Consider the following 23,368-nt stretch of genomic DNA (forward strand, 5'->3'; position numbering starts at 1 on the left):
ACTATACCATTGCACGAAAGTCTGTCTCCTCCATCTCTTCCTGTTCCTCAAACTGAACAAAATCAATTGGTCGATTTTTGGAGTGAAGCGGGCCGAACCAAGACCCACCCTAGTTGGAGCAATGTAGAAGGGATTGTTGGTACTTGAGAAGGAAGTTAGAGGAACAGATAACACAATTACGGCCATAATTATGATGCCGATGTTGATTAAACTTTTGATCATGATTGCATCAATGAACAACAACAAGAACAACAATCAAATTGTGAACCGCTATTTGTATTGTCTTAATCAATCGATCATCTTTCACACTATATTTCAAATAATTTAACTTAAAAGGTTTTGAAGTCTAAAAACGTGCATACTCCCTGCAGTAGGCAGGTGGCAACCAAGTTGGTCATTGAACACCATTATTTATGATCACTATCTATACCTATCTTAGGTCTTACTCATGCCATAGGCCCATAGCTTAGGCTTTTCCTTGTGCTTCTTTTCTCATTCTTTGTCTTTTTTGAACTGTTCCTTTTGTTAACAAATTAGACCGGGCAGTGGGCACAGCTAGCAAACTTTAATATATATTTCACAAACCTGTAAATACTCTCCTATATCCTATGCTACTTCCAAAGATATCATTATCAGATTACGCAAAACAAATTAATAGTCGGTTTGTAAGGCTTGGAAAGTATCCCTTTTCCTCTTCCTTCTTGCTTTCTTTAAAATAAAATATTAACTTTTTCTTTCTCTTTTCTTTCCTCCTTGGATGGAAGATTACAACATACAAAGCTGCACACGTCAAGAGGACGACGTTCAAGGATGGATCATATTAATATGATATGGACTTGGCAAATTCGGTCGGTTGTTAATTTCAACCAATATAACTATTTTTTTTGGTTGGGTTCCTTCCTTTCCTTTCTAAATAATGACATTTGGAATTATCACAAGTTTTCATGATGTTAATAGGTCGTGGACTCGTCACTGTATTATGAATTAATGATTTATTTTTTCCTGTTCTTGGGTTTCATACTATCATAACACAAAGCCATGCTAGATAAATGATAAAAATTCAATCAAAATTTATAAGTTAAGTCAAATTAAGTACCTACTAATTAAGCAAACGCAGATTGTTTGTCGTCGTTTTTATTTTCTAGTTCAAGAGATTTTTTGTACTAAATCAAACACATCGGGTTCTTTAATTACTTTCTTGTGAAATATAATTTGTGTTTGCTCATAAAATTAATCGTATTCGGTATAACTCACAAACTCTTTTAATAAAGAACTAATTAGGGCACATTTACCACTGTTAGGTACAGAAAAAGCAACTGATTGCTATTGATATTGAATTGCAAGAAATTCATCGAATTGATTTTCAATACCTTAGTCCAAATCACGTCCCGCTCGACTTGTCCACCAACTTTGCTGAAATTCATAGAGGCTGATCAAGTAGGTTTAATTAAGATGGACTTGAGAAGCTTGCCATACCCTAAACATGGCATTACGTACAAATTAAAGTAAGCTAGCTAAATTTGTCAATGGACAAGAAGCAAGAAGACAAGAATCCTTCATATTACGACTAAATCATAAAAAATTTACAAATATTTGTAAATAAAGAGAGAGAAATAGACAACCTCTCTACAGTTAAATTTCATTGATCTCTATACAAATTAATTTGAACTTTAGCAAGCTGTAGATGGATGGGTGCTAAAGGGGTTGAAGATCAAGTGAGCCGGCTTCGATCCAATCAAAAAGGAACTCGTCGACGCCCCATGATGATTATGGTGGTCACCGCCGTTGCTGATTTTTTCACAAGAAGGGCACATGGTGAGAGTGGCTGTTGGAAACTGCATGTAAAAGGGTGGTGGTGATGCTGCTGCTGTTGCCGTTTGTTTCATTAACTTGAGCTCTTGCAGCTCCTTGTGTAGCCTTCTGTTCTCTTCTTTCAGCGTCTCACAGCACTTTTTCAACAACTCACAATCCGCTTCAGTTTGCTTCAACTTGGTCCTATACATGTATATAGAACAAATTAGATTTGAGGCTATATATTTCTCATGCAAGCATCAAACATCTTGGAAATAATGAAGAATAAGATTTATCACGCCTACCTGGCCCTCCTGTTTTGGAACCAGACTTCCACTTGTCGCGGGCGTAGATTTAGCTTTCTTGCCAGGTCTTGCTTTTGCTTCTGATTTGTTCAAGAAAAAGAAAAAAGAACAAAAAGAAAACTCAAGCTTTAATAATTTGAAAAACAATGATTTTCCCCACAAATTATGGACAGATAAAGAAGTTAATATGGTGTAAAATATTTACGGGATTGAGGGTGGTGTGTTCTCTGAAGCTGTCTTCCAAAGTGGCAGATTGTTCTTTTGAAAGCCTGAGCTTCTTTCTGGGGCTGCCCTCATGATCTTGTTCATATAAGTCCTCGCTTGCTCTTGAGGAAGTGATATTCACCACTCTCTCTTCCTCTACCTCTACCTCTACCTCTACCTCTATCTCTTCACCTCCCAAATCTCTGTCCCTCTTGAAACTCGACGAGTTAGAAAACGATGAAACGGCGCCGCTGCAGGGAGAAGAGGCCTGTTCCTGTACAGTTACTACCTGGTGCAAATCAGTGGACTCGGCCTCCTCAATCTTTGAAGCGTCCGATGGGCCTAGCGTAAGAGAAGGCAATAGATGATCATATTTCAACTGTATTTGCTTGTTCTTGTACATGTTTTGGTGATGATGATGATGATGATGATCAGGAGGAGCCTGCAAATTTGTATGGTCATGATCTGGGCTGTCACTGCAGCCTAGGCTGAGACCAAGGCCAGTGTTACAAGCTTCATCAAAACTCATCTCTCTCTAGAAATTTTAAACTCAGCTAGCTCAATAAATTTATTTTTGGGGAGGGTTGGCTTGTGGGGCTGGGTTTATTTAAGCAAAGGGAAGTGAGTGAGAGGAGGAATATGGGGTTTTTGTGGAATTATAAGAATTCGATCGACCCCATGCCACTTTGTCCTCATAGGTTGACCAAATATATCAAAACAAATTCTCTACTTGTCTATCTTGTTGTCTTTCTGTGATGTCTCTATACAATTAATGTGTGCTGTATAGCGTATGAAGCTAATTAGTCTGTAATGTAAGCATGCGTGGAGCCACATGGAATGTGGGTGTACACAAGAACGCATAATAAAGAGAAGACAATGATGATTCGGCACTTTTCACACCTTTTCTTTCCACTTTTTCATCTACTCGATTTTCACTTTACATATTATTTATTTATACCACAACTATTTTATTCTACATATCTTAATATTACTCTTTTACAACCGGACAGGGTGCATGAGAGAGATGGAGACAGATTCTCCTGGTATGGTATGTATATACCTTCACATATTGTTACATTAGAATACATTTCAAGTAATATTTATGGACGACTATATCAACTATTGATGCACGTAAATTTCTATGATTTATAGTCTATATAAATTTAGTATGCAGTCTCTATGCAAATGGAGGAGAATCAAACTCGATTGTAAGAGGATGGACACACTCCCTTTTAGTATAAGGCTGCTGATGAAGACTGAGGTACAAAATTAGTTATTTAACTATTATTTGGGCATTTTAGTGTTTTCATTTTTAGTAAATAACTAGGTCTAATTATAAACTATTTAAATGTGAGATCAGACAAACAATAAATAAATAAATAAATAACAAATCCTATTCGTTGTGGTGAATTAAATGAAAGCAATCCAAGGGAGGAGACAACATTCATAAGAGTCTGATGAAGACCAATCCGTTGTGTTCCTGCATGTAGACATAGTCGCAGACCACCCAAATGCCTCAACCCTCTTACCATCTTTAGTTACTTATTTATTTATTTATAATCTTTTTCCTTTTTGATACAATCTTTAGTTTACTTTCACAAATTCTCAATTATCACCTTCCTATGGCTATCTAACTTTGTAGACTCAGAAATTTTAAGAGCATCTTTTGTGAAGATAAGCGATGAGAAATGATAGCATTTGTACGGTTAATCCACCGACGAATCTTATAAGTTCAATGCATCCTTTATGCCAGTCATAATTATCAAAATCTTTCTTACAGTTTTGATTAGACATCTAACCGTCAGAGACTGATGCATTTTTAAAATTTTTATTTGTGTGTGTTTGTTCACGAAATTAGTTATTCATGACATGGACATAACATACGGAATGAAAATTAGTTAGACTTAGATGGCATAAAGATTAGAGATAGGGTTATCGTTATCCTGGCTAAGCCTTCGTCGATAAGTTTTTAGTGCGATCGAGCAGATAGAGATATATTGACTTTGACACAGTGCCAATCAAATAACAATTCGGCCTAAAAGATGATTGGGAATAATTGGGTTAATTTATTATAATATAGAAAGAAAAAAATATTATTCCTTCATGCATCACTAACCTTAAATTCAATGCATAAGGAAAAAAGAGAGAGCTTACAATGAAAATAATACTAATTTTGCTCATCTTATTGAATATATACCGTGATTTGATTACAAGTGGTGAGCAAAATTGTTATCGTTTATGCTAGTTTCATTTCCGCTAGCGACCACGTGTCTATAAGAGAGGCTTCAAAGGGATGCTAACACGTGCAAAGGCGGCAATGGATAGGCAAGTGGAACCCACAAATGATTTTGCATGATGGGGCATTTGAATTGATTCTTAGGGGTGATAATTATTATTGTGGCCAAAGCCAGAAGACCTAAATAAGACTGTAGTGTATAAAGCATGCAATGATGGATCTGATGAGAGTATTGTGGTGTTGGAGATAAGGTTTCAGATGTGTTTCCGGGCTTTAAGGCCAGCCGACCACTGAGAATGTGGGATTGTGCTCAGTGTTTGGCTTTTCCACACCCCTCTCTTTCTTTCTTTCCCATACCCCAGAACCCTCTATGTCAAATTAGAACAAAGCCACCACTTTTGTCTCCATTTCTATACGTAGTCACAAGGCCACCTACACCTTTTTAATACAAAATCATTATATAACCTAAGGATATTTGTAACTCGAGTAGTTATTTTGCATTCGAGTTTCTGTGTTCGAAAAAAAATCAAGAATTAGCTAGGGTTATTCTATATTTGGATAAATATTACTGCATTTACACAAATGTGAAATCTTTGGCACTGTGTATTTTTGTTCTGCGGTAGGGGAATAAATTCGAAGAGGGGGTGGGATGGGACAACAAGAGTCTAGTCAGAGTAACATAAGCAAGTCATTGATTTCGAAGAAAATTGAGAGGAGCATCATCAGCAAGGCACCGACTTTTCCGAAAGCAAAGCCTTTTGCTTACCCCACTGGGATTGTATGCTTACTGTTTGTGTGAGACTAATTAAGTTTTCAGATTGGAGCATCTTATCATTTGGACCCAAAAATAGATATATAGGCCATGTCATCAGCGAACCCCCCACCTCACCTTCCTTGAATGCGACTTCTTCACTCTCAATCTTAGGGTGAGTTAGGCCAGTTGGGTCAAATTTAATCTATGGTTAATAATCTATTATATAAACAAATGTGAGTTAGGTCAGTTGGTTAAGGGAGTGTATCCGTCCCTTGTATCCGAGTTTAGTCACCCTCCCTTGCATCCAAATATCGCGTTGTAAAACAAAACCAGTTTACTATATACAATAAATTATTAGAACTAAATAACTAATTAAATCATGACAATTTGATTGAAAATGAAATGGGTTTCGTCGAAGATATCATCACCTTCTTTATGGGCACATGCTCGTGAATTATGGGCTCTTTTTTGTGAACTGGTGTGTGAAAAGGACCAGGGACCCCACGGAAATTTGGGTGTCAAGATTGGCTTAAATTTGGATTTTTGGCAGCATAACGAAACCCACAGGCCCACACTACATAGCAAGGACGTAAAACCATATATCATATATGTAATGTTCAAATGTTGTATCATATTAAATATATAAGACTTGTCGTGTGCAATTTTTGAAGATCTGAATCAACCAATACTCCAGTCCAAACCAGAAGCAGGCAATGTCATGTGCCCCCTTCGATCTTATCTTCATGACAAGATTTTGGAACTTCGACATGAAAATGGTAGAGGCACGATGGGTCTATATATGTTGGGCTTTTGGGCTTCAATGGCTTGGTCATTGTCAGCCTTGCGAGTAAGTGGTGACCTTTCTGACTTTTGACGCATATGGGTCTATATCTCATCAACGGTTAAAAATCTCCCACATGAGTGCGGACAAGGAAGGCCGGCCCTACCAAAATCCTGCAAAGATATGAAAGACACTTATAATGATAAGGAACTTTGTAAGGGGGGCTTTTACCTCAAGTAGTTAAGAGCATTTACCCATGCACTGGAGGTCCTAAATTCGATTCCTTCATCTTCAATATCGCTTGTATATATATTAAAAAAAATTATAATAATGAGAACGAACTTGGCGATTGTATTGAATTTAGGCACTAAAGGTATTTTGGACCAGATCAACTCGGCCCAAGCAAAACATATATGGGTTCAGGTCCAAAAATATCGCACTCTTGATTGGGCCCCTGGCCATTGTTAATTTGAATTTGAGGCCTGGCTAGCCCAGCCCAGACCAGACCAAATTGCTTGTATTTTAACGGGTGATTTGCGTGTCCCACGGGTATCTGGTACGTGCTGGACAAACCCACCAAGACAGAGGTGCCGACTGCCCAGTGGTCCATGCCGAGCGTTGTGATCAAGCCAAAGCCTCGTTGTCGTCCCGAAAAGCCAAATGAAATTTCCAAATTGCCCATCAAAACTTTCTGAAAAAGCTCTGCAATCTCTGCATGCGTAGGTGAGATGAGGTGACTCAGGTGAGAGACTGAGGAGAGAGATGGCTTCCAGCCTTGCAATGTTTACTCTGCCGCGTTATCTCTGCTCCGCCACCAGCAATTACAACAAGGCATGCAATTTTTTGAAGCAATCTCATTTTCTCAATTTGTATTATAAAGTTTGCCTTTGCGTTGCATGTGTTAATGCAGCAGCAGCAGCTGCTTCGACTGTCGCCGTCTTCGCTGGGCCCAGCGGCTTTGCTCGCCGCCTCCTCCACCACAAGCCTCCGAGCCGTTTCTCCATCTCATCATGCCTCCTATGGGTACACATACCAGACCAACCACCTTTACTTAATTCAACTAATCCATATCGAACCTTAATTACATTTCCGCTTGTTTCTGCTAATCATATTCTTCTTCCTCTTGAAAAAGAACAGCCAAACGTCTGAATTGCCTGATACAACTTGGGATAACCTTGGATTCGACAAACCCATGTCAGCTGATTACATGTTTATCATGAAGAGTTCCGAAGATGGAAGCTTTTCAGATGGTGGGTTACAACGTTTTGGGAAAATCGAGTTGAACCCAGCAGCCTGTGTCTTGAACTATGGCCAGGTTAGTCTTCTCGTTATATAATATGCCTTGCCCCCTTATTTTATTAGTACCCACAATTCAATTTCTTGGTCTGATTTGAAACTTGGCACTATAGCTACTTTGGTGTTTCAACTTGACTGATACATTCATCTTCTTACATAAAAAATATTTGATTTCTGTACATTATTATTCAGTCTGCATAGTTTTAAGATTAGTTTAATTTGTACAAAGAAAAGTTCCTTTCTTTTTTATTCAGGGAATAATTGAAGAATTGAAAGCCTACAAGAAGCCAGACAATTCTATATTACTATTTCGCCCAGAGGAACATGGGTTGCGGATGAGAGTGGGTGCAGAGCGCCTGCTTATGCCTGCACCAACCGTTGAGCAGTTTGTGGAAGCTGTCAAAGTTACTGTATTGGAAAATAGACGTTGGGTAAAGTTACAACATGTTTCTTCCTAAGACAAGTCCTCCTTCTGTTGTATGTTCTAGTCATTCTACTCAGTGCCTCTCTACAGGTTCCCCCACCAAATAAAGGCTTTCTACATATTCGACCGCTACTTATTGGGAGCGGACCTGTTCTCAGTCTTACACCAGCTCCAGAATTCATCTTTCTGATTTTGGTGACCCCAATGGGGGACTATTCTAGGGTAAATTGTTTAATTTATGTTCAAACTAATCCATGTTTTGGAGTTGTAAATTGTAAGCTGTAACCTTTCCCCTTTTGAAAAGGATTTTATGTGGTAGGTACTCTAATTCAACTATAACACATTTTTCATTTCTATGATGGCGACAGGGAGGCTTAGAACCGATCAATTTGGTGGTTGAAAACGAAATCCATCGTGCAGTCCGTGGTGGAGCTGGAAGTGTAAAGGCCATAGGAAATTATGCTGCTGTAATTTCCACTTACCACTTATTCACATAGCGCTTAGTGGCTGTTTATCAATTGGTCTTCCTGTTGGCGCACTATGGTCATTTTGGCATTCTCACTGTTTAGTAATTCATAAAGAAGCTTCTGCTGATTGCTTGAAGCTGGCTACAACAAATCTTGCTTTATCCGGGCTCTTATCATTTTCTATGACAAGATGAATTCAGTGTGTTATTTTTCTTTTTTTCCGGATACAGAGGATTTGCTGTTTCATACAAAGCTATACTAGGAAATCTAACTAGGCTGAGATTATATATTGCTGTTTTGTTTAAGTTTCATTTCTGCGTTCAAAATATGGTCATATCATATATGCATTCAATGATCAAGGACTGATATGAAACCCTTGATTTCTTTTTATAGATTTTGAAAGCACATGTGGAAGCTAAAGCAAATGGTTTCTCTGATGTTTTGTTCCTCGATTCTGTTCACCAAAGATATGTTGAAGAGACTTCTACTGCTAACATTTTTCTCGTGAAGGTATGGTTGAAGCTCTGGCTTTGGTTATCAACAAATAAATGGTATGTGATTGTAGGCTATATATCATCTATTGAACCATAGGTCGGTTAATGTTTTTCATAAAAATGCAACTGATAGGATAAGATTATCTCCACTCCAACATTGGAAGAAGGGACAGTTTTGCCTGGCGTTACACGTAAATGTGTAATTGAAATTGCTCGCAGCCAAGGGTATCAGGTATGTATTTTAGGTAACTAAAAAGGTACATAGCTAGGTCTCTCCTGCAATCCTTTATTTTTTTTTGTAACTTTTTCTTCATCGCCAACTGAAAGAGTACATTATTTTTTTGCTTTTCCGTTGGTCATCCTTCTTGTTTCTTACTTCTGTAATCAGTCATCAATCTGCAATTGGTGATGGGAAATAGGAATGATATTATTGATGGTGTGTGCGGTTATGTGGGAGTAATAATAGGTAAGAGAAGAAACTTGTTCTCTTGTGATAATCAAAAGACAGAAAGTAGTGGGACTCTACTTTAGATATTGATGATGTTCCTTACTTCATACAAAATGAAGAGAAAATGGTGGCTTTATATAATAGCCACTGCCGACTAAACACATTAAAAACACAACTAAAACCAAACATAGTTAATTCAACTAACTTCTACCACACCATTATTTTAACCCACAACTACTAACAGCCAACTATTACTATTTTACTAGCCGACTATTAATGAAGTCTAGATTATTTTAACAATTGGCTCAGCTGGAGCCACATGTTAATGTCTTGCTTGATAGGATAGATCATACTGTGTCTGTGTGTTTGTTATATAACCCAGCATATCATGTAGACATGTCTTCTTGCCAACTTCAAATTGTAGTTGGCACCGCCATTCTGATGGGTACTTTGAACTAATCATTTTCCCCCCCTTAGATGATAGGTTGTCATTTGAATTACTGTGATCAGTTAGCATAAATTCTATGATTGGTAACGTTTCTAGATTTTCAAATAGGTCTGATTACTCATTTAGGCCTTTGCATCCAATATATGACAGGTTGAGGAACGCCTTGTGTCGGTTGAGGAATTATTTGAAGCTGATGAAGTCTTCTGTACTGGAAATGCTGTCCATTTATCCCGTGTGGGCAGCATAACTTACCTGGGCAAAAGGTGAGTTTCTTATAATTTGGTTCCTTGATACGATGATGTCCATCCTTTGTTTATTACCTGTGGTCCTAACTTAGATGTCTTTAATTAGCTATTCCTAGAGCTAAGATTTCTCTGTTCTTGCAGGGTGTCTTACTGTGAATCTGAACCTGCTGTCGTGTCTCAGCAACTGCACCAGGAGCTGTCAAATATAGAAACGGGTCATACAGAAGACAAGTTGGGTTGGACAGTGATCATGAAGTAGGAAGGATTGATCACTGATGTTAAACAAAACTTCTAGTTGTGAGCATTGACAGCTCTGTAGAACGAATAAACATTGTTGTAGTCTAAATGTAAGCCAAATGCATATACGTCCAAGAAAGTTGGACCACAGTTTGAAGTCTATTTAGCCCTTTTCAACTTTCATTTGTGAAGAGTCAATTCAATCTCTAGATATCTTCCGATTACGACGAAGAAGAACGTCATCTTTGGACTAGTAGTTAGTCAAAAGAAGCAACGTATCATTTTCAATACTCTGTATTTTTGGCCTTTTGGACCACAGGGGCCGTATTTAGAAGACAGTACGGCATGCTAAGTTCTTGGATTTCTTATCAACTAATTAAATTGTATTCTTTTATTTTCGCCTGACCTGGCATCCTCAGCGTTGAAAACGCGTGGTCATATATAATTATCTGCTCCAATCTTCTTTTAGTAATTTTGAAGGTTATCAGACTCTCATATCCATCTCATTCCTATCGATAAGTAAGTGATGACTCAAACAATGACATTTTTGTATTTAATATATACATAAGGTCCCTCCAATATGAGATTGATGGCTACGTACTCTGTTTCCAGATCCCCACATACCAATTTGGCTCTTTGCACCCGTTTTTCTCTCACTTGCCACTCTATTATTGTGACCCATAACCCATCCTCCTCTCTGCACTTTCGACACTCTGCATTTATACCCATCTCTCTCTATCTCTGTCTCTGAGTCATCTCTTTTGCTTTCAATTCTCAAATTCTATCTCCTGAATATAGTCTAGGTTCATTTGCTGGGTTGGTTGTTTGAGAGGTCAAGGCAGAGATATATCAGCCATGATTCAAAGTACAACACGATTTCATAAGTTGGTTCGATCCGTTGGAGTTGATTCTTCATTATCTTCGTCAGCCAAGGTTAATTTTTCAATTTCCTCTGTTTTTCATTTTCCCCTGTTTTTTATTTCCTCTGTTGTTTTTTTTTTCATATCCCTTGTTTTACTTTATTGTATTACTATACTTTGGTAAGCTCCTTTCTGTACTCTTAGCTATCAAAGTTCATTGGTTCTATTTCTTTGAATACATTTGTCTATAAATGAAGTCATGTTGCATGCTGCGCTTGTTTTATGTTTGGCACAGTAATATTTTAGCCTTAATATTGTCTGCGAGCAAAATGAGCAGCATATATAATGTTCATGGTGAGGAGCCTTGTCTAGTTACACATTTTAAATTTCTTAATGCCTTTTCCTGAACCAGCTAACTTGTCGAAACCATTGTTTGAAAATTTAGACAAAATATTACCCTGAATTAAGGAGGAGAAACTGATCTCTCTCTTTTTTTCTTTTCATATTACCCTGAATTAATGCAGCTTAGAGTTCACCGTTGCTTTGGTTCTGTGGCTGCATCTAATGCGGAACAAGCATGTGAACAATCTGTAGAAAGGTAAAGGTACCTTCTGTGAAGGAAAAAAAACAGTCCTGCCCTGTAAAATCAAGAATGCTTCGAGATTTGGTTGGTAGCTTGAGATTTTGGTAAATTATTGTGATAATTTAATTATAAAGGCTTAAAATAATTCTGAGATATCATAAAGAAACTCTTTTCAGCAGTTTGTTGGCAGCATTATTATCTAGCAAATAAAAAAGTTGAAAATTATTATTTTAATATTTACAGTTATGGGGATATGTCTTTCAGCTCTGCTGGTGTGCCTCTTTATGTTTTCTGCATTATTTGTACAGCTATAATGTTAAAAAGAATGAGTATGCTGATTTGGATTGGGATAATCTTGGGTTTGGTTTAACGCCAACTGATTACATGTACGTTATGAAATGCTCCAACAATGGCACATTTGAACAAGGCCAACTTAATCGTTATGGAAACATTGAACTCAACCCTGCTGCTGGAGTACTAAATTATGGACAGGTAAGCAAATCTCCTCCACTCTTTCATCTTACAAACTTAATAGTTGGATTTTGTTTTGACCCCAAAAGAAATTCATGGTTGGGATTAAAATGTAAACAGGGTTTGTATGAAGGCACAAAAGCATACAGGAAGAAAGATGGAAATCTCATTCTCTTTCGTCCAGACCAGAATGCAATGCGGATGCAGTTTGGTGCAGAAAGAATGTGCATGCCCTCACCGTCCGTCGATCAATTTATTGATGCTGTGAAGCAAACAGTTCAAGCCAACAAGTGTTGGGTAATCCTTGTTTTTATTTTTGCATTGAAACTTAATTCATTTGTGGACAAATTTATTTACAAGTTTACGAATGTGTGCCGTGACAAAAAAACAGGTTCCTCCACCAGGGAAAGGGTCTTTGTATATTAGGCCTCTACTTATAGGAAGTGGTCCTATATTGGGTTTGGCTCCATCTCCTGAGTATACATTCCTTGTATATGCTTCCCCTGTGAGGAACTATTTCAAGGTTAGCAATTCTTTTACAATACTCAAGCTTATTTGATCAGCTTTCAAATTTAGGAAGATATATATGCTTTCTGTTCTTTTAATAGGAGGGCTCTGCACCCTTGAATATATACGTTGAGGCGGAGTATGATCGTGCCTCTCGTGGGGGAGCTGGAGGTGTCAAAAGCATTACCAATTATGCTCCAGTAAGCAAAATAATTCATATGCTCAGTTATTTTGAGTAAAGGGGTTTTGCTAAGACTTGTGTAAAATTCAAGTTTCATGGAAATAAGTGTGACTTCCTGTCATAATTTGTACTTCATATGTAGGTTTTGAAGGCACTACTCAGAGCTAAAAACAGAGGATTTTCGGATGTTCTGTATCTTGACTCGGTAAATAAAAAAAATCTGGAGGAGGTCTCTTCTTGCAACATTTTCATTGTGAAGGTATTGTTTTAGCTCTTTGTACTGTACTAGGCACCTCGTTTTGTTTACATTTTCATTGTAAGGCTTCCCATGAAGCTTTTGTAACCTGATGAAGTTCTCATTCTTTCTGTACAATACTAAGACTTATTCTAAATCTTCAGTTTTGTACTCAGAATTGGCTTAGCATGGGTCGCTCATGCATGTAATTTCCATGTTTTAGGGCAACCTTATTTCAACTCCGGCTGCATTCGGGACGATTCTTCCCGGAGTTACTCGAAGAAGCATTATTGAAATTGCTCGTGATCTTTGTTACCAGGTGATCTTCTATGTCAGTAAAACCATGCCATTTCTCATTACAAGAAGAGAAAAGGAAAAAAATTAGTAAACTAAAAAACTTATCCCTTATGATCTGATTCTAACACCGTACCCCTATGTGTTAGGTTGAGGAACGTCCTATTCCGGTGGATGAATTGAGTGAAGCTGATGAAGTGTTCTGCACAGGAACTGCTGTTGGTGTTGCTCCTGTGGGCAGCATTACTTGTCAGGGCAAAAGGTGCTATTATAGGATCATCCAGATTATCATTTTTTAAAAAGAACAAAAAAATATCAAATTTACTTTTTGAAAAGAAATAAGATTGGCAATTTGGCACATGCAGCTCTACAAAATTGTGCGACTCTTATGGCAAAGTTCATGTAGGAATATTTCTAACTCGCTTTAGCTCATGCAATTGGCTCATATGCAGGATGGAGTACAAAACGGGTGCTCAGACTGTGTGCGCACAACTTTACTCAACCCTCGTAGGAATTCAAACGGGTCATATTGAGGATAAGAAAGGCTGGATTGTTGAAATTGAATGATATCCCATTTCAGATTTTACAGTGGAATAAGATGTACAAAATTATAATCACCCACATGTGCAGACCGTCTCGGACGACAGAACTACTGTGTGCCATTTTTTTATCAGTTATTCAAATCTACAACTTGCACCTAGTGTTAAATCTATCTTTGATTATTCATTAAACAAAAGCCATAATCAATATCAAAATTTGATCTGGATAGAAATTACTCAATTAGTATATTACAACTCCTAATCTTTGACAAATATCATGTCTAGAAAAATATGAATTGGCGCCCGTGAAAATAAAACCACATTGTACTTGAACCTCGGAGGCTTTTTTTTTGGTGAAAACCAAGGTATCCCCCGTGCGATTGCGAGGACTAACCATCGAGGTACTGTCGGGCGCAAAGTGGGGACCTCTCCCAACAAAGTCTGCTCTATTCGCAAGCGCCTGGGATCGAACCCAGGACCTCTTGTTTAAAGGATCCAAGCCCCTTCCACTTGGACCAACTCCTGTTGGTTCCTCGGAGGCTTTTGGGTTAAGTTTAAATGGTGTGGAAGAGTGAGGTAACGAGTTAGAATTAAGATAAACAAAAAATTTGATTCTCTCCAATATAACCAAGAAAAGAGAGCTACATTGCTAATTTGAACACTTTGATTAACGTATGATTTATCTACCAAAACTAGAAATAGTTACAAATTAAAGTTGAGCTTTAAGAGCAATTCCACTAGTTGCCCTTAGCCATGGCAAGGGGGAGGGCTAGGGCAGGCACTATTCACATGAATAGTGCCTGCCCTTGCAAAAAGCAATGTTGGTTTCCAGCAGTTGCCCTAGTTTAGGGCAAATACTATTCATTTTTTTTTTTTTTTTACATATTTGTTTACCTAAACAATTAATTTGGACAAATTTTTTTTTAAAGATTTTTGGTGTGGGAAGTGAAAAATATGACTAAGTATTTATTTAAAAAAAATATGAATTTTTTTGTTTTTTTTTTCGATTTTTTTAAATTTTTTAAATTTTTTGTTGTTATTGACATCATCGCTGACATCAGCACCCCTCGTTTTGGATCTAGGATTGAACCTGCCTCGGGCCAGCCCGACTTCATGGCCCCCACAGCCAACTCGGGCCAAACCTTGCTGCTGGAGGCCCTTTTTCTCCCAAACCCCCCTAGCCTCAGTCCAAACCCCGCTGCTGGACTTGCTCTTAGTATAAGCTTTCTGTTGATTCTTAAATGTATCACATCTTTGGGGTTGAGTCAAACCATGTCTCTACCATGCCCTGAACTGAAGTGGTTGAAAATACAAGACTTCTAGACCCAACTGTTTTCTTATGGCCATTCATTAATTTATTCTTTGCTGACTGGTAGTAGTAGGAGAAAAACAAAACCAAAATGCATAAATTCCTTGGAGAAGAAGGGTAACCAGACTACTGTTTCCATGACCAACTAGAAGAGTGCTTTTAAAAAAAGGCGTCAAAAGCTCAGTTGGGATCTTTATCAATGAGGACACGAAGTTAAAAAACGAGAACTTGATAGTCATGTCAAACGTCTTTCATGCAGATACAGAAACATCATTGCATGATCTTCCCTCTCTTAATTAACCTGCCACCACTTTCTCCCAGGCAACCCCAGCCATGTAAAACCTACCCATTACTCATTATGGACTTTGCAACAACCCATATTGAAGCTTTTTTGTTTTGTCTAAATGAAGTTGAAGACTTTTTTCTAATTTGAGCAGTTGTCATCTTAATCTCTCTGAGAACTCTCCAAAGCAAGCTGCCTCATTGTTCTGCCGGAGCTCCAAAAGACCAAAAGTTTGAGATTTCTGAGCAGGTGTTTCTCTCTGTCTTCCTTCTTATGAGTGACTATTCTCACGTTTTACTATATTTTTCTCATTTTTTGTTTGTAATTGTTAGCTGGTTTGTCTGGTACGCCAGTGCAGAGCAACCATGGCGGCGAGCCATACAAATGAAGAGTTGCGTTCTGCTAAACTTCACATAGAAGAGATAAGGACTAAAAAGTTCTCTATTGGGAAGAAAGAACCAAACCCCTTAACCCTCGATCTTCACCATGCGGTCACCAGTTTATCTGCGGAACTGTACCAGAAAGACATCCATTTCCTGATGGAGCTCATACAGGTCTTTTGCTTCTTTTTCTTTTTCTTTTGTTAAAGAAAGTTTTAATTTTTTCCTTTCTGGTCAAAACTTCAATGAACTTTATAGACAATGTTAGGCTTCTGTTTTTATTTTTCGTGACCTTTTTCTTTGTGGGTTTTTATTTGAAGAACGCAGAAGACAATGAATACAAAAAAGGGGTAGAACCAACGCTGGAATTTGTGCTGACCAAGAAAGACATAACTGGGACTGGAGCACCGGCTACTCTGCTTGTTTTTAATAATGAGCTTGGCTTTTCCAGGAAGAATATTGATTCAATCTGCAGCATAGGCCGTTCTACAAAGAAGGGAAAGAGGCAGCAGGGTTTTATTGGAGAAAAAGGTAAACTAATAGCAAACCCTATTTCATTTTAAAACGCTTATATTACTTTTAACTTTAAGTAGAGATTCCTTATGATGAAATTATTGCAAGGAGAAAAACAAAGTATGTATTTCATGCATTTCACATCTTGATCTAGAAAAATGAACAGGAATGAAGGAATCTCCTTATTGACTTCTGCCTCTGTGAATTAGGAATTTTTTGAAGTCTAGATTTTCTACTATGTTGTTGCCTTCAGATGCACACTTGCAGCATGTCTTGAATTCATAATAAATGTTCCGATTGTAATCAGAGCTGGCTAAATTCTTTTGAAAAAAAAAAGCTAACATTTTGAGTTGCATGCATACCTTCCTTATTAGTTGGAGTAAACAATAGGTGCCTTCTGAACAATGGTTATCAAGTTGAACTCATAATACCAATATTTCCTTGCAGGAATTGGATTTAAAAGTGTGTTTCTTGTAAGTTCACAGCCTCATATATTTAGCAACGGATATCGGGTCAGATTTATGGAAGAACCAAACCAAGATTGTGGTATTGGCTATGTAGTTCCTGAATGGGTTAGTGGAAAACCTTATTTATCAAGCATATGTGATGTATATGGTGTCAACAAGATCTTGCCAACAACTACGTTTATTCTTCCCCTGAAGCCTGACAAGGTGGAGGCTGTTAGAGCACAGCTGTCAGAGCTTCACCCAGAGATTCTCCTGTTCTTATCCAAGGTAAAGCGGTTATATGTACGTGGGTGTGATCCTGAAGAAGCTGATGACATCTCTACAATTTCTATATTTAGTGAGACTGAACATATGGATTTGAGCGATGAAAGAGCCAATTCTCGTGTTGTGCAACTTTCAGTTAAAGAGAAAAAGTGTGATACTGAGTTGTGCAAGTATTACTTGTGGAGAGAGGCATTTCCAGTAAAACCTGGGAATCAAGTTAGTATAAGGATGGATGTGGAGAAATGGTTGATTACTCTTGCTTTCCCGTTTGGAGAAAGACTGAGAAGGGGAACGTCTTCTGTTGGTATATTTGCTTTCCTTCCTACAGCAATGGTCACAAACTTCCCCTTTGTAATTCAAGCTGATTTCATCCTTGCTTCTTCACGAGAATCTATACTGTTGGACAATGTATGGAATTTGGGAATTCTTGATTGTGTCCCATCAGCCTTTGTAAATGCTTTCCAGTCTTGTGTGAGAGAACTTCAACTATTTCCTTCCGTGGATCAGACATTTCAGTTTTTACCTGCTCAAGATTCAGCAATTCCTGTGTTCAACAACTTAAGAGAGTCCATAAAAACTAGTTTGCGATGTTTACAGATAGTGCCTTCTGAAATGTTTTCTGGTAAGAGTTGTTTATTCCTGACGCCTAAACAAGCAGTTCGGGTCTTGCCAAAATTCAGGGACCTAGTCCTTCAAATGGAAAGTGAAGGGGCTATTTCAAGCAATTTATCTTCATTGAAGAAGGTCTTGCATTCATCTCTGGACCTCGAAAAATACAGTGCAGTTCTGGACTTTCTGGATGTGGCAGCTGCTAGTGGTCATTGGTACACAAAATGCATCAAATCCTGCAATATTGTGTTGTTATCTGATGAGGTATATGTTGAACTACTTGGTTTTATTGTTGATAATGAGAAAAGGTTTGCAAAAGGTATTAAGACCATACCTCTTATTAAATACATCAATAGCGAAGGAAACTTGGAATTATGTACAATTGCTGAAACCACAACAGGGATTCCAGGGACACTGAAGGTTCGATATGCTATGGAGCTGGAGCTTCACACTTGGCTGAGCAAGTGCAATATGGAGTTTGGATGTCCTGGTGTGTATTTCATTCCCAATAGCACACAGAAAGCTCTTTTAAAGAACAAACGAATTTGCAGAAGGAATTGGCCTGTCAGGAATTGGCTTAGCCAAGCAAGAGTGTCTTCTTGTTCAGCACACGATTACGCTTCATTGCTTCAGAATCATGTATCAGGTGAGGAACCAAATCTTGCAGTTACATTGTCCAATTTCCTTTATCACACCCACAGGAAAGGCTTCCTTGATGATAATAGCATATCTGATATTTGTCAAAGGATCCCAATTATTGATGGGGCTGACCATGTTAGAATGCAAAGAACCGTTACTCTTGTCCCTGCATTAGATAGCAAATGGATGAAGTTGTTTGGACCTCAAAACCCATTTGTGGAACAAAATTACGTTGATTTAGGGTATGTTTATTCTAAAAGTAGTCTGTTTCTGGGAGAATCTACGCCTGAGAAGGAGCTTCTTCATTTTATTAGCAAGCATAGTAAAGCTGTGGACTTACCGGAGTTGTGTCCTCCAGATGTGGTACTACAGATAGCATCTCATGAACTGTCAAGTGAGCAGGCCTTTTTGCTACTCGATTGGATCAGATTACTTCAGAATAAAGGTTCACCTTTACCTTTGATTTTCATTGAAAGCATTCGAGATGGAAAGTGGATGAAGACATATTCAGGTTATGTTTCTCCAAGAAAGGCCATTCTTCCAGATGAAACAGGGAAAGCTATTATTGATATGATGAAGGATGTTCTGAAGGATGTCCCCATTTTAGACCTGGAATTTTATATGAACCGAATCAATCTTTATCAAGATGAATTGAAATTTCTGGGTGTGGGACTTGGATCAGATGATGTGCGGAGGCTGGTTACTAATTGGTTAAATTCCCTTGCTTCTCCTGGAATGAACAAACTGTGCACGTTTGCTTTGCTGACTTTCATTAATTTTTGTAGAGGAAGAAATATGATTGATGAGGACTGGTTGGATGTTGTGAAGGATAAGAAGTGGGTGAAGACTCATCAGGGTTATAATGCTCCCAAGGGATCTATTCTTTTGCCATCTGAGATAGAAGCTGAAACCTGTTTAAAAATTACAAATCTTCCTATTGTTGATCAAGCATTCTATGGAAGCGGATTAGGTTCTTTCTTATCAGAATTAAGGCTACTTGGAGTTGCATATGGTCTGGAGGAGGTGCAAAAATCAATTGCAGAGAATATGACTTTAACTTCAAATCTGTCTTCCCTGACTGGTAGTTGTGGTTTGTTGATTCTTAAATGTATCAGATGCTTGGGATCTGGAGCTGCTGGCTTGATTATAAAGATTAAATGTAAACCTTGGATAAAGACAACTTTGGGTTTTAAAACCCCTTCAGAAACTGTTCTTCCTGATCCAAGATGGGGTGCTTTGTTCACTGCTCTTCAGGTCCCTGCCATAGAGGAATCGTATTATGGGAATGCAATTAGGCATTTCACTGATGAGTTGAATGCTATTGGAGTGGTGGTTGATTCTACCGGAGCAACTAAGATGATACGTGCTCGGTTTAATTCCCTACTGTCTTCTTCTAGCTTAGCTCCTGCCACAACGATGTTGTTGTTAGGTTGCATCAGAGAGCTGAGTCAAAATATGTCTTTACAGTGCTCTGAACTGAAGTGGTTGTTGTGTGAGAAGTGGTTGAAAACACGTCATGGTTATAAGACACCTGGTGAATCAATTATTTCCGGCTCTAATTGGGGATCGATCTCATTTGTTGTTGATCTTCCTCTCGTAGATGACGCACACTATGGTATTGGCATATATAAGTTCAAGGATGAACTCCAGATGTTGGGTGTCATCATGGATTTTGAACGAGGAGCTCCATTTGTTGCTAAAGGTCTCCACAACCCAATTCAACCTGAACTACTTGCTGCAGATGGTATGATATCATTGTTGGAGTGCATCAAGCATTTAAGGTCCAGGTCTGATGATGAGCCTTTACTGGGTGACTTACGCCAGAATGTTGCAGAAAGCAGGTGTTTGAAGACCATGAAGGGTTACAAAATTCCACAAGAATGTGTGCTCTTTGATCCAGCATGGGAAAGTATTCTTAAGAGGTCAGATGCTCCAAGCATTGATGAATTTTTTTATGGAACTAGCATTTTTTTGTACAAGAATCAGTTGAGAGATATTGGTGTGAAGGTAGACCCATTGGATGTTTGTTCTCTTCTTTCTGGGCTTCTTTTGTCACTATCAGACAGGGGTGTAATTACAAGGATTTATGGCTTCCTGAACAAGTTCCAATGGAGTCCGAAAGATCAAGATAAATGCAACTTTAAGGTGTGGATACCTGGCTCAAAGGGTAGTACAGGTGCATGGGTTAATTCTCAGGATTGTGTACTTCATGATAGGAAAAATCTGTTTAGCTCCCGTTTTTTCTGTCTTGAGAAGTTTTACAAGAAAGGGCTCCTTCCCTTTCTTTCTTCGGCCTTTGGAGTTGCAGAAAATCCTTCCATCAACGATTACTTGTGGCTATGGAACTCATGGGCTTTGATGGAAAACGGTCAAGTAACTGTTGCAGAGTGCTTCTCCTTTTGGGAGTTTGTTGTAGACAACTGGAATCAACAGGTAGAAGATACTGTGAAGCGGAACTTGACCAAATTACCTGCCACAATGGACACGGTTGATGAAATATATCTGGTGAGCAGAGAGGAAGTATTTATTGCTGATGACTTGCAACTGAAAAAGATTTTCTCCAGCTCTAATAAGGTTCCTCTGTTTGTGTGGATTCCCAAGAGTATAAGCGAGTGTTCTATTACTCCAAGAAGACTACATGCAATTTATGAAATACTCGGAGTTAGAAAGATGTCTGAGTCAGTTGAGTGCAATGTGAGTGGCATGCTATCATTAGAGCATTGTGAAAAGGTTGATCCAAGAGAGAGATTAATTGGGAGGGGTTTAATAAAAATTATTCTGGGTTTTCTAGCTGGTCCTGAGGTAAATATGCCAGTGAAAGAGAGACACGAGGTCGCTAGATTGATAGTTGTACTGTCTGTGTACAAGAGTGACAAACCAATTAAAGTCTGCTATCAACTAAAGCCATCTGCAAGTACAACAGTTGAAGTGGAAAAATTAGAGCTGGTTCTTTGGGTGAAGAATTCTCCGCATTTGCTCATTGATGAATTAGGCTATGAGTATGGGAAAGATGATCTGGAATTTGTTGCTTCTTTTGCTGATGAGCTCTCACGAGGACTGTTAGCACAGGTGAGGCCTACTGCAGCAGATGCTCTGAGCAAGATTATCCAAATGGGGTATATGTTCAATTTTAATGAGAATGAAGTGGAGTTTTTGCTGATGAAAGAAAATTTGGAGTTACTTGTGGAGGATGTTAAGTTTCTGGATTCTGCATTCCTCTCATCAAGAGAAACTACTGTAACTGCTGTGTATCGAAAGCGTGCACATAAAAAGTTAGAGCAATTAGGCCCTTCCACACCAATGCCTGCATGCAAGAAGCAGCGTCGGTGATAAAGGGGTGTTGATCCTGTGGCTCTTTTTTCTTTGGTTCATGGCTTGAATTATCAGAACCATAAAGTTTTATTTTGAATGTATTTTGGTACAATCCTTGTGTATATACGGGGTCTGATGTCTGGCATGTAAATCTTTAGAATGTTGATCCTCTCCTTGGCTAGTTTACTTATGTTTGGGTTTTAATCCAAGGATATGGTTATGCTTGTCATGGCTAATGGATGAACTGTGAGACTCCTTTTGTATTGTTATTACTTATATGAATATATCCGGGCATGAGCCTATATATCTCATGGCCAAGGATATGGTTATCCTTGTTTGTTTGTTTGGAACGCTTTCTCTACCCCTCTGCATGTTGAGTACGCAGTTGCAGTGCAGAGAAACAATGGCAACACCTACAGATCAAGCCTTACGTGCTGTGCTGCTAAACTTCACATAGAAGAGATTCAAACCCTTCACCATGCGGTCACCAGTCTCTGCCAAACCAGCAGGCAGCAGCATATATAGCCATACGTGCATTAATTAAAGGTAATCTAATCGGCCTGTGCAAATGAATATATCTCCACCAGTTACACCATGTTGACCTAGAAAAGGTTTGTGGAAGTAGAACTCTCCCACCTCATCGAGCATATGCAATCAAAGTTTTGCCTATGTTTTTCTTTTTTCCAGCTATTGGGGTAGAGTGGATAGAATGAACTTCGTAAAAATAACACTAAATTCCTATTTTTTTTTATAAGGGTAACTCCACCCTTGCCTACAACTTTTCTTCACGTGCTAGTCACGTGACCAATTTCGCTAGAACCATACAGTATACAACAATCATAGACATAGGGCTAAACCCATGAAATACAATATACATCTTAACTAATCAAACATGTAATGGTGTAAAAGGGGCTGACAACTTTGAATGTTGGTTTGCATTTGACAAAACAAAAATGAGAAAGAAATATAATTGAGTTGCGTGGAGATACAGCTAATTGACTTGGTGCATATGCGTTGTGTGCCATCAAATTAAAATATGCATTACTTTACAAGTTATGGTCAAAAACAGAGAAAGTAAATCACAAAGTATGCAGGTCCATTCAAGATTGGAAATATATGGATCGATCCATCAGAGGCATCACACAATCTTCATATCTATTATATTATTGCTCTGTTCATACTTTATTCATGGAAGCCTTAGCGTTTCTACTTTTGTTTCTTTAGAATTTTGTATTGTGTTGCAAATTTCAAATGTTATGTTTTTCAAACTCTTTGCATTTTAAATGCATTCAGTAATTAAATTATTTTTCTCGTCTCTCACAATTATTCCTCTTGTGCTACCTTAATTGAAGTGGCCTAATATGGACGCGATACGTTAAAACATGAGACGTGAGGTATGAATTGTGAATATCTGATGCGAATAGTGGAATTCATAATGTTAATAGTAACTAATAATAGTAGAAGCCTGATGTGAATAGTAATAGCAAATAGTAGAATTCTGGTGATGGTTGGCCGGAATTTGGTGGTCGGAATAGTGATTCTGGTTTAGGAGAGGGAGAGAAGAGAGACGACAGTTTCCCCTCCAATGTGTAGGTAAAGTGACACGTTATTCTCATACAAGAGAGTGTTCCGTTTATTAATATTTATCACATTGAAAATGGCATGCCAGTGCTTGGTTTTTTCATGTTAATGATGCTTGATTGCACATTCTCTTCTACATGAGATGAGGGGTCTTTTTTATTTTTGTTTTCTTGTATCAAAGATTTCGCATATAAATAGTAGTTTCCCAAAG

The 23,368-nt window shown here is 38.2% G+C and overlaps 4 protein-coding genes across 7 annotated transcripts; 3 read left to right on the forward strand and 1 right to left on the reverse strand.

Annotated features, from left to right (window-relative positions):
• Nucleotides 1-1,542: 1,542 nt before the first annotated feature.
• Nucleotides 1,543-2,972, reverse strand: LOC110763325 (homeobox-leucine zipper protein HAT9). Its single transcript, XM_021966084.2, has 3 exons — nt 2,302-2,972; nt 2,097-2,176; nt 1,543-1,995 (listed from the first exon to the last, which is right to left on the reverse strand). Exons 1-3 carry the CDS (start codon nt 2,827-2,829, stop codon nt 1,671-1,673), a joined length of 933 nt encoding a protein of 310 aa, XP_021821776.1. The 5' UTR covers nt 2,830-2,972; the 3' UTR covers nt 1,543-1,670.
• A 3,662-nt stretch (nt 2,973-6,634) lies between these two features.
• Nucleotides 6,635-10,313, forward strand: LOC110763327 (branched-chain-amino-acid aminotransferase 5, chloroplastic). Of its 2 annotated transcripts, none has more exons than XM_021966086.2 (10): nt 6,635-6,902; nt 6,982-7,094; nt 7,209-7,386; nt 7,622-7,798; nt 7,882-8,013; nt 8,160-8,258; nt 8,652-8,768; nt 8,886-8,984; nt 9,799-9,911; nt 10,035-10,313. In XM_021966086.2, exons 1-10 carry the CDS (start codon nt 6,834-6,836, stop codon nt 10,150-10,152), a joined length of 1,215 nt encoding a protein of 404 aa, XP_021821778.2. In that variant the 5' UTR covers nt 6,635-6,833; the 3' UTR covers nt 10,153-10,313. The 2 variants fall into 2 exon arrangements, with proteins under 2 accessions (XP_021821778.2, XP_021821779.2); XM_021966087.2 differs by having other exon boundaries at nt 6,636-6,813.
• A 149-nt stretch (nt 10,314-10,462) lies between these two features.
• LOC110763329 (branched-chain-amino-acid aminotransferase 2, chloroplastic) lies at nt 10,463-13,969 on the forward strand. 3 transcript variants are annotated; one of them, XM_021966088.2, is made up of 10 exons: nt 10,463-11,063; nt 11,515-11,588; nt 11,882-12,065; nt 12,165-12,341; nt 12,436-12,567; nt 12,653-12,751; nt 12,875-12,991; nt 13,191-13,286; nt 13,411-13,523; nt 13,714-13,969. In XM_021966088.2, the coding sequence occupies exons 1-10, from the start codon at nt 10,986-10,988 to the stop codon at nt 13,826-13,828; spliced, it is 1,185 nt and encodes a 394-aa protein (XP_021821780.2). In that variant the 5' UTR covers nt 10,463-10,985; the 3' UTR covers nt 13,829-13,969. The 3 variants fall into 3 exon arrangements, with proteins under 3 accessions (XP_021821780.2, XP_088101835.1, XP_021821781.1); XM_088245709.1 differs by lacking the exon at nt 11,515-11,588; XM_021966089.2 differs by lacking the exon at nt 10,463-11,063 and having other exon boundaries at nt 11,542-11,657.
• A 1,542-nt stretch (nt 13,970-15,511) lies between these two features.
• On the forward strand, nt 15,512-21,860 carry LOC110763326 (uncharacterized). The gene is made up of 4 exons (XM_021966085.2): nt 15,512-15,641; nt 15,725-15,946; nt 16,093-16,303; nt 16,733-21,860. The coding sequence occupies exons 2-4, from the start codon at nt 15,758-15,760 to the stop codon at nt 21,592-21,594; spliced, it is 5,262 nt and encodes a 1,753-aa protein (XP_021821777.2). The 5' UTR covers nt 15,512-15,641; nt 15,725-15,757; the 3' UTR covers nt 21,595-21,860.
• The last annotated feature ends 1,508 nt before the right edge of the window (nt 21,861-23,368 follow it).

Source organism: Prunus avium, chromosome 1 (genome assembly GCF_965620075.1).
Source record: "Prunus avium chromosome 1, drPruAviu1.hap1.1, whole genome shotgun sequence".
NCBI lineage: Eukaryota > Viridiplantae > Streptophyta > Magnoliopsida > Rosales > Rosaceae > Prunus > Prunus avium.